At 39.3% G+C, this 15780-nt stretch overlaps 1 protein-coding gene across 3 annotated transcripts in view; it reads right to left on the bottom strand.

The window, feature by feature from the left end:
• CDK17 (cyclin dependent kinase 17) overlaps window positions 1-15780 on the bottom strand; it is a 188523-nt gene that overhangs the window by 8898 nt on the left and 163845 nt on the right. For all 3 annotated transcript variants that reach the window (XM_084649889.1, XM_084649887.1, XM_084649888.1), the window contains 5 exons: window positions 9115-9171; window positions 7731-7845; window positions 6987-7081; window positions 4907-4969; window positions 1555-1678 (listed from right to left, as the gene is read on the bottom strand). In XM_084649889.1, the coding sequence (XP_084506015.1) occupies window positions 1555-1678; window positions 4907-4969; window positions 6987-7081; window positions 7731-7845; window positions 9115-9171 (454 nt within the window). The remainder of the gene's footprint in view (window positions 1-1554; window positions 1679-4906; window positions 4970-6986; window positions 7082-7730; window positions 7846-9114; window positions 9172-15780) is intronic.

Below are 15780 nucleotides of genomic sequence, written 5' to 3'. Positions count from 1 at the left end.
AAAGTTCACGGAGTTTCTTTGGCCCTGTGGTGATGATTTGGCCTGTAATCACTAGAAATCCTTTCTGTTGGTTCCCACTCATTCAAAAAAAAGCACCACAGGAATTGATACGCAGGGATATTTCCTGGTGTCCAAGGATGAAATCACAAATGACTAAGAAAATTGACTTAATCAGAAAACCAGAGAAAGGGAACAAAGATAGGGTTGGGGTCCTAACTACCAAGTTGAAAGCTAGTCCTATAAAAGATTAATTACAGTTCAATTAGGCTTTGTCTACACTGGAACTTCATCGGCAAAACTTTTGTCGTTCTCCTGCTGACAAAGCTGCTGCTGCTTGTGGGGGGTGAAAGTTTTTGTCTTTTCCTGCCAACAAAACAAACAGCAGCTACACTGTGCAGCTTTTAGTGGCATGGCTGCAGCGGCACAGCTGTGTTGCTAAAAGCTGCGTGGCATAGACGAAGCCTTATACAGGTCTGCTGCCATGGCCAGAGAAAGTGTGTCGGGGGCAGGGGGATTGAGCTGTAACTGAATATAAAGTATTTTATTCTGAAAACATGGTACAATTCCTGTGGGATAAATAAATAAAACAAACCAATAAGGCGTGAACACATGTGGTGTTGCATATTGGAGAGAAAAAATTATTTAACTTAATTTAAAATATCAAATAAGAGAGTATAATGCAGGTATAAGGGTCCTTCCTAGATAAAAGTGAGTGGTAACAAAACTACTAACAGATGATGCTTAAAACTGGAGTGGCTGGCAGACAGAATATACAAAGAACTATGACACTTATCACCGTATCCCATATATGAGGCACAGAAAGAGCCGTAAGATGAGGCATAGTTCAGGTTGGATGCTGAAACAAATTAAAAAACCAACAAACCAACAACAAACCAGAAACGCTGAAGTCAAACAATCAAACTCTTACCCAAAACAGATTAACAAACAAAAATAATTATCTGGATGACTTTCAAAAAGTCAGACATGAGCTGCAAACCTGAAATTCCAGCAGCTTTAAACCATGTGGGCTGACTTCCCCCACTGAGCTGACCAATACAGGTATCCAGCACACAATGGACTTAAAAATCTATTTTTTCAGGCCAGTTCATGCTACAAGTGACAGCCTACTATGCACCACATTGGAGGTATCCCAGCTGCCATAGAAACCCTCTGGCAGCATGGAGCTGGCCTAATGATCTCAATTAAATAATGTATCGTTTTCCCTTTATGGGAACACAAGCAATAGCAAAAATAAAATGAAGACAGGATCTCATCAGCTATATAAAGCTAGTCAGAGTTACACAATATTGGCTTCAGTAGCCTTTGGAATGGATAAAGGTATACACAGAAATGGTGTGAATGTGTATTTTCAGTGATTAATTTCCCTGATGCTTACAAACGGTTTGTGTACATGAACACTCCTACCCACACATGATTTCTAGGTTCAACAAGGTTTACAAACCTTGGTTTATTTCAAAGATTTTCTTAAAACTGTAACTCAGTAAAGAAAACACTGCTCAAATAAAATAATAAATATTTTTTTTCAGTCCATACCAAAGTCTGCTAGCTTTAGTTCTCCTTTCTCATTAATGAGTAGATTTTGTGGTTTCAGGTCTCGATGTAGCACCTTCCTCCTATGACAATAGGCCAAGCCACGCAGAATCTGGTATAAAAATAGCTAAAAGAAAAACAAATTAGACTTTCAAAAATATTCATGGGCAAATGTGCAAAGCAGCATGTTACTCTTCCCATAACAGTGGGTTTTGGGCCATCAGAGCAGCAATTACATGGCTATATTGCAAGCAAGACAAAAACCTTCTTACACAAGCAAGTCACTTTCCCATGCTAATGTATTCTGAATATCATAACTACTGTTTAAAGATTTAAGACCTATTTATGCCATCCAGCTACATAATTATTATGAAACACTTAGCACATCAAAGATTTTGAGAGTGATTTGCTCTATATAATAGAAGAGAATCAAGTGGCTATTAACTTTATAAGCATTTACTACTGCACTCTAAACGTCTTTCCATGTAACACTCTCAATTACCATACTGATATTCCCTTCTGCTACAGATCTCTCTCTTACAAATGCAACTCTACTCCTGTACTCCACCATGTGAAGTAAATTAATTTATTGTACGGTAGGGAAAGTGACTACCGGAAGAAGCAATTAGGTACAACACCTCTAAACATTAAAGAATCAAAGAAATATAATTGGGGAAATTATGCTCCACCAGTCGTGTCTGATTTTTTCCCTTTGCTGTGTTTGCATCTTCATATAGTCTGTCACCCTCTATGCTTCTTCCTATTCCTTTGGGCTGGCAAGCCAGCAACAGTAGCGCCACATTCAAGGACATTAGTGCACAGAGCAACTACATAGCAAAAAAAAAAAAAAAAAAAAAGTCTAGGATTAAGCAGCCTCATCAGTTTCCTGTGGCATTCATAAATAAATACTGCTTTGCAATTACTTCACGTGTAGAGTGCCTGTGTGTGAGCATGGTGCTTCTAGGTAGCTGCTTCTAGCACCAGTTGTCCCACAACAATCCTTAGTCTGGTGAAGGTGCGTGAGCAGACAGAAGATTACTGATTAGGAAATCTAGAGAGTACACTTATGCAGAGCAGGAGGTCAACCGGCATGACAGATTCATCATGCATTAGTCCCTTTGAGGGGAAACACCAGAAAGTTTTTATGTAACAGAATTTTCCAACACGGGTTATTTTTGTAGCAGATGACACCCCCAAGTCTTCCACAAACTCATACAAACAGACAAGCTCCAGGTTATATTTGTCTAACCTCGGTTTGCTTATATCACAATGGGATTATCTCTATTAGGGGTAGAAAAATTGGGACCATGGATGTTAAAAATGCAGGCTGTGGGCCACTAAGTCCTGCCTCACCTATTTATGCCTATATTGTTGGAGGGCTATAAATGGCCATTAAGGCACTCTCAGATAGTTTATAAAGAAGTTATCTTCAAAGTACAAAAACATGCTGCAAGAGCTTTCATTTCATGTTCATTTAAGATTTTTTTAACATGTCCTCTTCATCTTTTTCTATCTCTCTTTAAAGTAGGTATGGGAATTTACACAAAATAATTTTTCCCCTCACTCTCTCACAAAAAAGACGACAAAGCAGGTTGACGATTGATTTCTCCTCCAAAAGACATTAAAGCTAACTTGGAAACAGAAAGAAACAAAACGACAAACAGTAACCAATATGCAAATCGAAACCCACAGTACTTCAACAAAGAAAGGACTTTACAATATAATGTAATATAATACAATATAATATAATGTAAAGGCAAAAACAAGAACAACAATTCTGCTGGAATGTGCATGAAACACATGTAAACAAATGTTATTCTTGTACATTATGTCATCATCCACAATTAACTATTGTACAAATATCAAACCAATTTTCCCTGCATGTGTGTGCATGCATGGTTTTGTTTTCGTTTTTTAGGACAACCACTTGCTAAGCAACACAGTACACTTCTTGCATCTGAAGAAGTAGTTTTTTTACCCACGAAAGCTTATGCCCAAATAAATCTGTTAGTCTTTAAGGTGCCATCAAACTCCTCATTGTTTTTTTAAGTACACTTAAGTTCAATGTCAACAGGAATAGAAATATTCCCCAAATACCTTCTGTGAACAGTTAACACCCTCTACACAAATTACATATTGTTAAATAATTAAGCTGATTGAAAATAGTGCTCTGGCTTCTTGGGGCCTGGTTTACTAAGCTATTGTGCAAAATAATATGAACAGTTCCTTTGGCCCTCCCAAGCACAAGTGGTTCCTTCCCAAGCCCCTTTAAACACACAGTTCTTTTCTGTTTCACAGTATTGGGTTCAACAGAATAAGGTTCCTTCCCTCCTCCTACTATTACTTGGCTCTTTTCTGAGCTCAACAGAGTACCTCGAGCCCCAATCTGGGCTCCATCCACAGCCTTTCCGATAGCAGTCTTTTGCCCTCTGCAGCCCTCCTTCTAGGAACTGCAGTCCTCCTCCTTTTGGTACAAGATTCTCCACAGCTTTCCTTCCCAGGGCTGTCCCTGAATCTTGGCCTACCACCATCATGACTCTATTGCTCCCTGAAGATCTCTCCCTTGAATGAGCTACAGGCTTGTTTTTTAATCTTATAGCCCCACCATGTGAATGTCAGTTGGCTCCTCCCATTGCACAGAAGGACTTATCCCCATGTTGGTCATGCAATTATGCCAGAGAAAGTATAAGTCTCAGAATGCCTGATCTACACTACACAGTTAGGTTGATGTAAGCTGCTTTGTGTTGATCTAGCTTTTGATTGTTGATTATTTTGTGGAAGTGAAGAAGCTGGCAAACGTTCTCTGTATGCCGATTTAGTACCACTACCTCCATGAATGACGTAGAATCACGGTCGATGTAATTAGATCAATGCAGTGCCAGTGTAGACACTGTGTTGCTTACATCGACTGGGACTGGCTTTCAGGAGCCATCCCACAATGCCCTACACCGACAATACAATCAATACAAGTGCTCTCAGTGAGAATAGGCACCGCCAAAATAATGAGCTAAGTGTGCACAGACACAAGCGATTTAATAACTGTGGTGACTGTATGCTGGCATAAATTAGGTCAACAAAATTTTGTAGTGTAGACATGGCCTAGGTATTGGAACAGGACATAACTGTCCTTAAAGGGGACACACCGTTCTGTTAAAAATCTTATTTCCCAATAGGAAAATATTAAAAAAAGAACCCAACGTTTACTAAAGCCATGATTTGTGTCATTAAACTCTTCAATAGGGCTGTATCTATTATCAGAAAGAGCAGCTGTGAGCAACTAAGTTGTAAATTCCCTGTGGTTTTAAAATCAGAACAAAAAATGTTTGAAATCAATCATTAAAAAACATTCACTCACCTTTACATTGTGCATACTCATGATGTTACCACAGTCATCCATGTACTGTTTTAGGTCCTTGTCCTGTCAAAAAACCATCACCACTGTTTAATATAAAACAGTTTTTTGACAGAAAATTGAGCTTTTGATTCAATGGACTTTTTCACAAAAAGTATCTGTCTGCTGTGGAGAATTTTGAGTTTTCATTAAATAAAAAAAATCAAAAACCCAAAGAGAGAAAGGAAAGTGAAAGCGTTCCATGAAGAAACTCCCAACATTTTCAGATCAGTTCTACTTATTATACTAAATTTTTTCTCCCCCAAAGACTATATGTTATGTTAAATTTTATTTATTACTCATTCCTTTATTTGGAAAAAAATTAATTTTTCATGAATCCTGTGCACTACACCTTTAGATGCTCCATCACAGCTTGCATAGATATGGTTAGAATAACTTCAGTAAATATATATGTAATATGGAGTGAAAAAAAGCTAAAACAAAACATGATTTATCAATTTGTATCATGCAGGAAAGTGACTTAGCTGTCTAACTGTAGGTACTCAAGTTTGAAAGTGTAAGACATAATATTTAACAGCTCTGTTTCAAAAGGAATGTAAAATAGTTATTTCTATACTATTATTGTTTTACAGCACCTGCAAGTATGCTAGATGCCTCACAGTAGCAATATCATTCAACATAATACTGCAATTATTTTATTCTCTGTCCACTTTCTTCTACAATCCATAATCTTGGTTTAAGTGAGCATTTTGGCCCAGAAGTATAATAATTGAGGTGGCAAAATTTGCAGATAATACAAAACTACTCAAGATAGTTAAGTCCCAGGCAGACTGTGCAGAGCTACAAAAGGACCTCTCAATACTGAGTGAATAGGCAATAAAATGGCAGATGAAATTCAGTGTTGATAAATGCAAAGTAATGCACATTGGAAAACATAATCCCAACAATACATATAAAATGATGGGGTCTAAATTAGCTGATACCACTCAAGAAAGAGATCTTGGAGTCATGGCGGATAGTTCTCTGAAAACATCCACTCAGTGTGCAGCGGCAGTCAAAAAAGGAAACAGAAGGTTGGGCATCATTAAGAAAGGGATAGATAATAAGACAGAAAATATCATATTGCCTCTATATAAATCCATGGTATGCCCACATCTTGAATACTGCGTGCCGATATGGTTACCACATCTCAAAAAAGATATATTGGTATTGGAAAAGGTTCAGAAAAGGGCAACAAAAATGATTGAGGTCATGGAACGGCTGCCATATGAGGAGAGAATAATTAGACTGGGACTTTTAGCTTGGAAAAAAGACGACTAAGTGGGGATATGATAGAGGTCTATAAAATCATGACTGGTGTGAAGAAAGTAAATAAGGAAGTGTTATTTACTCCTTCTCATAACATAAGACCTAGGGCTCACAAAAAAAAATATTAATCGGCAGCAGGTTTAAGCCAAACAAAAGGAAGTATTTTTTCCACACAATGCACAGTCAACCTGTGGAACTCCTTGCTAGAGGATGTTGCGAAGGCTAAGACTATAACAGGGTTCAAAAAAGAAGTAGATAAATTCATGGAGGACAGGTCCATCAATGGCTATTAGCCAGGATGGGCAGGGATGGTGTCCCTAGCCTCTGTTTGCCAGAAGCTGGGAATGGGCGACAAGGAATGGATCACTTTATGATCACCTGTTCTGTTCATTCCCTCCGGGGCACCTGGCATTGGCCACTGTTGGAAGACAGGATACTGGGCTAAATGGACCTTTGGTCTGACCCAATATGTCCAGTCTCATGTTCTTAATAATTACCTATAAACCAGACCTATACCAAGCAATTTATGACCATTTGACAGTGAATTTTATGTCTGACAACATAACTAGCTTTCAGGTTATTTGCTTCCATGTTCCACTGGATTATATGTCGGAAAATAGCATGATGACAGAATAATATCAAGTCATTTATTTATTTATTTATTAAAATGCACCACTGAGTTAATCGTGTGTGTGTTTCTCTAGGTAGAAAAATAAACAAGACTTTCTGAACAGATCCATTCAATATAAAGCTTCATTATTGTTTTAATGCTTACCAGGTACTCAAAGACGAGAGTCAAAGATTTGTCTGTGTGAACAATATCATGTAAAGTAACAATATTTGCATGCTTTAGGTCTTTTAATAATGACACTGCAAAAGAGAAAAAAATAAAATTAAAGCTTAAGGATAGGACTTGAGGGGAAAACTAAGGAGAAAATGAATTACTAATTAATCCAAATTTATGAGTTATTTGTTTAATTTCTATGGTAATTTAAATAACTTAGTTTTCAAAATTTAATATTTCATAAAACATTAAGTTAACCCACACATTCACTTAGGAAAATTTCTGAAAACAACACAAGTTTGTCCAGGGCACACTGTGAAGAAGACAAGACCACGTACTACTGAACTGCAGAGTTATAATTAATTCATATACAATATGGACAGATAGTATTCCATGCACAAGTTAGTCATGTCATGCTATGTACTCTAAACTCCAGAAAGTTGTTTGCTTCTATTGTAATTAACAGTCAATTATAAAAGCCTCAATAATTTCTAACACTTAGAAAGCTCCATTTATTTGAGAACACAATTACAGTCCATGAAATAAATGCATTTGAAATTTGAGTCTCAAAATTGCAACTCAATTAATTTAACTTGATTGCAGTTCCCCATATCATAAATAGTGTTAGTTATTGTAATATCCAGTTTACTTGAGAATAGCATCAATTCTTTGGCCTAACTGTATAATTTCAGTTAACAATATATTTTAAATAAAGAGAAACAACATTTTCCTCACCCTCTCTTATGGCTGTGCATGGTGCCCCCTCTTCATGTTCCAGTCGGATTTCTTTTAGAGCTACCAGGTTCTCTGTCAATTTACTTCTTCCTTTATATACTGTTGCATAAGTACCCTGTGTGGTAAGGGGAAAGGAACACATTTAAAACTTTTCTTTTCTAGAAAGTGCAACACACACACACACAAATAAGATTCATGACAGGTCCTACAAGTTGTTTCATTTTGGTGGCAGCAGCTTCTGGAAATGACCCAACAATTTATTTTTTCCTCTTTTTTTTGACATGAGCATAATTCATCACTGAGTTTCAGACACAGGCCCTGATTTTCAGAGGGTCTGAGCACTCTCAACCCTAGATGAAGTCAATGGGAGCTTCAAGTTTAGAACCTTCTGAAAGTCAGGCCCAAAGTTTTTAAGACTACGCCAAGGAAACACAAAAGAAGCTATCAAAAAGAATAAAAATATGCTCACTATACATTTAATTTCACAGGAGAATAGGAATGGGACAGGTAAAACAAACGCAATTTTTCATTTTTGCTGACATAATGGACAGTGAATTATTAATCTTTGGTATTTGCTTCATTAGTCCAATACAAGCTTCAAAACACTCCCAGTAAATGTATGTTACATAATTATATGGGGTACTGGAGAAGATATTCCTTTTCAGCAGATTGCTACAATCAGTTTATATTAAATATCAAAAATAAGGGACAGTATCATCTCAGGTAAAGTTACATATCCTGTATTGTTCATTATACTATAGAGTAATTAAAGTGAAATACAGTACATCTATATCTATGCAGATGATCACCCTATATATTTATTAACATTTTCACAAAGATATGGAACATTACATCAGGTTATAGAGCCATCCAATATAAAAAGGAGCTGAATTAAATGATAGGCATTTGGAGAGGGCTGAAACATTGCATCTCAAAAACAGAAGATTCATAACTGCAAAGTCGAGTAACATAGTATACAACATGTGTGTGCTTTTGCATGTGTGTTTGTATAGCAGTCATGAGACTCTAACTGCTAAACAGGTAACACAGGCCTTCACAGCAACTGTTCATACAGGATTTCCTAATGGAGTTTTGCTTTTCCCAAGCTCTATGAAGCCCTGTTTGGCTTGGTGGTGGTGTTTTGTTGTTGTTTCATTTTGGTAACAGTATGCATATATACATATGTATATTGACAAGCTGAGTGACAGTGACATTGCTTTGTGTATTAACATATATGTTTAGTTTGCTGAAAAAGCTCTATCAAATATGTAGATACAACATAGTTCAACTTTAACACCAACGGCAACGTATAATTAAGTTCCAAGTAAAGAAAGCATATATTATTGTCAAAATTATCATCACTACTGAAGAAAATTATACAAACCTCTCCAAGCTTTTCCAATTTGATGTAAGTTTCCATTTTCCCAAATCCAATTTCTGACTGTAATGCAAGCAAAAAGATGGTACATTTAGTATAAACATAAAAATTAATCAGGGGCAGTATTTCACTGTATATATCACTTATTCAACAAACTAAAAACATTTCATAAAATATCCTAAAGTGGTGAAGCAATCTTTATAAAATTGTTAGATTTTAAGAATTATTTTAGCACATCATATTACAAGGACTTGTCTCCAAAGAACCAATCCTGAAGTTCAGCCTGCCTTCCTAGCATCACCTCTAATCAGCTAGCAACTTAAATTTAAGAAGGTACAAACTGAACACCCTACCTTCCCTCCCAAACTCTCTTTGCTCTCCCCATTTTGTCACTGCTGACAGCATCAGTGGGGCCTGTAACATGGGGGTCATCTTAGACTGCTCTACCACCTCCCTTGCTCAGCACATCCAAATCCTCGTGCTTCTCCCTCAAAAATATTTTTAAGATCAAGTCTTTTCCTGCTATCCCTATAGCTAAAACACTTGTTCAGGCCCCCATCACTTGGCTTGCTTACTGCCATCGTGTCCTCTCTGACCCCTACCTTGTCCCCCTTCAGTCTGTACAAAACACTTCCAGTAAGATCCTCACATTTCATTCTGGCTGTGTTACCCCATATCTTTGAATCCCCCCATGTCTAATTCCCACTTTTTGTCTTTGCCTTCTAGGACCTGCATAATTCTACCTGGCCCTACTTATCGGCATTTGTCTCTTTGCATGTTGGCAGCCCTGACCCTTCCTTTTTGCCAATGATGCTAGTCTTGACGCATTTCCAACAAATGCCCCCCCATGAGTTGGACTGAAAGCCCACTAACTTCTCCTCTTTCAAATCCTTTCTCTACTCATCTACTTGATGCCTACAAGTAACTACAATGAAGTCACTGTAGGGTAATTCCTATTTACAATAAAACCACTTTACACTGCTCTGGCCCGAAAGGGCCAGAATGCAGACATTTAAAATGGGCCCATAGCCTGTGCAGTGTCAAAACTCAGCTCTTCCTGGGGTTTGACTTCATTCATAAACTAATGATCAATAGGGTAGTGTGGTGGGGCAGTGCCCCGCCCCCTGAGAAAAAGGGCTGAATCAGGCCTGAGAAGTGGTGCAGACCAGCAGCCAATCAGAGAAGGCCTGGGGAGAGCCAATCAGAGCAGGGAAAGAGGCAGCCAAACAGGGCTGGGCTAGGTCCTATATAAAGGCTGTCTAGCAGAGGAGAAGGTAGTCACTCCCTGTCTAGCAAGGTAGAAGGACTGGCTCCTGAGCTAAGGAGCAGCACCTTGGACAGAGCAGTGCTGGGCAGGCTTGGGGAAGCAGAGCAGGACTCTGGCCCAGATACCTGCCAGGCTGCGGCCCTTGCTAAGACGGGTCGAGAAGGTGCATAGGGTCAAAGGGGAAGTGGCCCAGGGAAATTGGCAGGCAAGAGGGGAGAGGAAGGAGGGCAGAAGGAGGCTGCCGTTAGAGGGTCCCTGAGTTGGGACCCAGAGTAGCGGGTGGGCCTGGGTCCTCCCCTTCCCCTCTTGCACTGTCCCTGGCCATTGAGGAGACAGGCCGAGACAGACTGCGACCTGCCCCTGAGACAAGGGGCTAGACTCTAGGGTTGTGGTTGGCCACTAAGGCAGGAATAAATGGAAGAACTGCAGTTAACAAAACCCCCCGGAAGGGGGTGAGACCAGAGTGGTGGGCAGTGTCCTGAAGTGGATGCAGAGTGTCCTGCAGAGGACAATGCCGAGCAGGGAGCAACACGGGTCCCAGGACAGCGGAGCGGAAACAACAGGCGAGCTACCATGTGTCAAGGACGCCCCGCAGCAAGCAAGAGCTAATTCCCGGAGCGACCAGTGGGAGGCGTCAGCGGTGGTGAATCTTGATCCCGCCACAGGTAGTAAAGTCCGATCCAAGCCTACTTCCTAGGTTTGGCTGCTTCTTCACTTTCTAATTCAGGGCAGCTCTATGTCTCAGACTCAAGATTCCTCTAACAGGGAAGTGCTGCTCTGAAGTCTCCTTTTTCATTGAGGGACTTTCCCCACAGTTTTGGTATTTGTAGCAGGTGCTGTGAGGTGGAGCTAGCTTCATCCCCTATTTCCCAAACAGACCAGCATGTGCTTTTTGTCCACTTCATCACAAGGCTTCCAGGCTTCCATTATAAACCTTATGTTCATTCCTCTCATAACTCTGTACAAGAAATATAGTTTTCCAGGAAATAAAAAGGAGGAGTAACTTCAGATCACCACTTTCTGTATTGCAGAACAAATGAAGCCCAGTTGCTGGTGTTACAGTCCATGGACAGTTTCTAGCATTTAAAAACACTTTCAAGGGATAATTCACGAAATAATCTGAGTGTTTGGAGGCTACAAGACTAATTCACATAAGGAGTTTGGGTACATTTTGGCAGATTTTAGTTTATCTTTTTCTCCAATTATTTAATTAAGAATAGAATCTAGAGCAGCCAACAATATAATACAATACAAGTGTATTAATCAGAGGCAGGGATACCTAATCTGCCTCCTTCTCATTTGTATTACAATATTCATGATGCTACAATGCAGATCAGTGTAAGCAGTTTCAGGGATCATGGAATGGTATTTACCTTGTCCTATTATTACATTCCCTATAAAGCATATATGAACTAGTACTCTAACTAGATAGTGTGGATGTTCTAACAGTTGTGGAAACATGTTAACGTAATGTCATTACTTACCCAATTTAATGTATGTTGCATTAAACTCTTTTTTGAAAGTTGTTTTACTTTAGGCTACTGTGTATAAAGATCAAATGCTATACAGCATTCTATCAGAGTAAGACAAATGTTCTCTAGCATTAATTAAAATCTACCACTTGGCTAGAGGAGAGGGTGGGTAATGGAGATATGTCAAGACAGATATTCAACAATGCTTGCCTAGATCGTTTGGCACCAGTTGTGGTATATGTTAGCGGAACAACACTAAAGGAAAAAAACTACAGTGAAAAAGTATTTAAACATAGTAAGTTTCCATTTTTCCTTCAGAGGGTGCCTAGGCTATTTACTAATTGTAAATTAGTTTTGCTGTAATACAAGTCTACAAATCAGGACTTATATATGCAGGTTTCAAAATTCTATTTATAACCTCTTATTTTAATAGAAGATGCACTGAAGGTATCAGGACATTATATTATTGCATTCACAGTACTGTATTTGTCAATACACATTAGTATAGTAAATGAACTATTACACAACTATTTTGCAATGATGTCAGTGTTACAATTTGAAAGAGGCACAGTCAGTTCCAAAATTCAACCAATCATATATTTTTTAAAATTTCTACTAATCCTTGAACATATATGGGCTTTCAAAACAAAGGATGCAACACATGTAAACTGTAATTACTACTCTGCAGGCAACCTTTCACTCACAAGTCCAGAGAATTGGGTTTCGTTTCATTTCAAGAGAGCAGTGCAGACTGACGGAGAGGAAGGACAAAGCAGCTCGTGCATGCCCACAAACCAAAATGCAGATGGCAGGTTTCATTTTAGACTTAGAAGCCCTGACAATATCTTCAAAATACAGAAAAAAAAAACCTCAACTAAAAAAAAAAATCTTTGACAAAAAACCCTCCACAATCCACCCCCACAACAACTTGTGACAGATGTACCATCTCAAATGCACATTATATTCATTAGAGGGCACTGTTTTTCTTTCTTTCACTCTAGAATGCAGAGAGCATTCTAGACCAGACTGCTTTAGAGCTAATATATAGTAAGTATGAATTTTAGATGCAGAGAAAAAAATAACACTAAATATTATAATCCAGGCCTCCAAAGTTTACTGCAGTACACTGTTACCTCAGAAAAGAGAAAGTTACCAGGGGACGGTATTGTTCACAGATGTAATAACAGTAACTCCAAAATACTTAAATAGTTAATGATCTACAAAGTATTGAAACAATTATTTATTTAAACTTAGTGCATTATCAGAGCTTTCAATATTTATCAACACTTAGACTCATTTATTCTTTTTGTTTTAATATTGTTGATGTATATAATGTACCACAACAGAGTTTTAGTCCACATATTGAATTTTACTTTTCTTGGAAAAATAGATCACAAAACACTCATGGCTTTGTAATATATATTATTAATTTGGAAAGACTGTTAAAAGCTAAAACAAAGGTATTACATAGCTAATTGAATCAACTCAGCAGAGACATTTAGATATTTTCACATCTACATATTTTATACTTTAATAAAGAAGATATTCTTGCAAGCAAATTAATAAAATCAGCAAATAGAATTTATAAAGCTGTTCAATTTCTTTATTTTTTATGCTTAAAAATGCTCCTGATAATGGCCTGGTTTGCAATGGGATAGAAATTCTTTCATATCTGGGTCAACAGTCAGAATCCAACTTAGATCAGTAATGACTGAAAAGTTATTTCTTTTCAGATGGCTACTTGATGGCCTATGTTAAATTAAGTAATAGTCCATTTCCTAGGAGACAGAACTATAACTCTTAAGTCCAATTCAAATGATAAGACCTATAATAATTATACCACAATTATAAACACATAGCTCTCCCCCCCAAAAAGAACATATTTATTTTAAAAAGCAGTTACCTAAATATAATCTTGCATGATTTGAATTGATTTGTTAACTAAACTTGAATCTATTTTTTTAAATAAAACAAAAACCTAGAACACCATGTCAACATAACAGTGGGAAAAGAAGAACATTTGTTATCATATTTACCGAACTCCAAAAGAACGTATGTGTGTGTGTGTGCGTGTATTTGTATAGCAGTCATTAGTATCTAATTATTGAACAGGTAACACAGATCTTCATAGCATCTGTTCATAGAGGACTTCCTAGTGGAGTTTTGCTCTTCCCAAACTATGATTAAAAAATGTGAGTATGTTCTCTCCTTAGGCTGTGCTAACTTAGGGCATGGCTACACTTGCAGATGTAGAGCCCTGTGAGTTAAACCAGCCCTCAGAGAGCGCAGTAGGGAAAGCGCTGCAGTGTGTTAACACTGTCAGCTAGAAGCGCACTGGCGTGGCCATATTTGTGGCACTTGCAGTGGCATTGGGAACGGAGCATTATGGGCAGCTATCCCACAGAACACCTCTTCCCTTTCTGGCACTATGGCTTGTGGGAAGCGGGCGGGGGGGCGGGGCATTCTGGGTCCTGTCCTAACACCCCGTGATGCATCACTTCGCAACCCAGCAATCCCTGTGCTTCTGATTTGGTGCCATCTTTCTACGTACTGCACGCTCCATTCTTTCGGTCTGCGGAAATGGAGCCCAGAGTGCTAAGGAATATGCTGATGGGTCTCGCCAGCACGTCACGAATGGCAGTCGAGTTACACCTTAAGCTACAAACTGACAGTGAGGAGTCAGACTATGATGTTGACTCGCATAATGCATATGACATGAGATTGCTTGTGGCATTCACGGACATACTCACCACAGTGGAACGCCGCTTTTGGGCTTGGGAAACAAGCACTGAGTGGTGGGATCACACAGTCATGCAAATCTGGGATGACGAAGAGTGGCTGCAGAACTTTCAGATGAGAAAAGCCACTTTCATGGGACTGTGTCATGAGCTCACCCCCACCCTTTGGCAAAAGGACATGAGATTGAGAGCTGCCCAGCTGGTGGAGAAGTGGGTGGCTATTGCCATCTGGAAGCTGGCAACTCCAGACAGCTACTGATCGGTCACTAACCAGTTTGGAATGGGAAAATCGACCGTTGGAATCATATTGATGGAAGTTTGCAGGGCCATTAATCTCATCTTGCTCAGAAGAACCATGACTCTGGGCAATGTGTGTGACATTGTGGCTGGGTTTGCACAAATGGGTTTCCCTAACTGCGGAGGGGCGATAGATGGGATACATACTCCAATTCTGGTAGCAGCCCACCTAGCCTCTGAGTACGTTCATTGAAAGGGGTATTTCTCTATGGTTCTCCAGGTGCTTCTGGATCACCGTCGGTGTTTCATTGACATTAATGCAAACTGGTCTGGAAAGGTGCATGACGCACACATCTTTCAGAATACTGGCCTGTTCAGGAAGCTGCAAGCTGGGACTTTCTTCCCAGACCAGAAGATCACTGTACGGGAAGTTGAAATGCCCATTGTGATCCTTGGAGACCACGCTTACCCTTTAATGCCATGGCTCATGAAACCCTACACAGGGAGCCTTGACAGCAGCAAGGAGCAGTTCAACAATAGGCTGAGGGTTGGTGCAGAATGACTGTGGAGTGTGCTTTTGGCCGTTTAAAGGGCTGCTGGTGCTGTCTGGATGGGAAGCTGGACCTGGTCAATGACAACATCCCCACGGTTATATCCATGTGCTGTACCCGCCATAACATTTGTGAAGAGAAGGGTGAAAGATTCACTCAGGCATGGACCTCGGAGGTTCAACACCTGGAGGCTGAATCTGAACAGCCAGAGAGCCGGACTATTAGAGGGGCCCAGTGCAGGGCTGAAAGGATTAGGGGTGCCTTGAGGAAGCAATTTGAGGCTGAAAGCCACCAGTAATGTTTGGTGCCCTGCACGGGAGTGAAGTGCAGTGGTTCCAATGTTAGTAGGAATCGGTTTGCACTATACTGACTTGCAGTGCCTGTTGCTTTCCTAGGTTAAGGTATCT

This window comes from Lepidochelys olivacea (assembly GCF_965140295.1).
Source record: "Lepidochelys olivacea isolate rLepOli2 genome assembly, chromosome: 1".
NCBI lineage: Eukaryota > Metazoa > Chordata > Testudines > Cheloniidae > Lepidochelys > Lepidochelys olivacea.
This window is presented reverse-complemented; position numbering and strand designations above follow the sequence as displayed.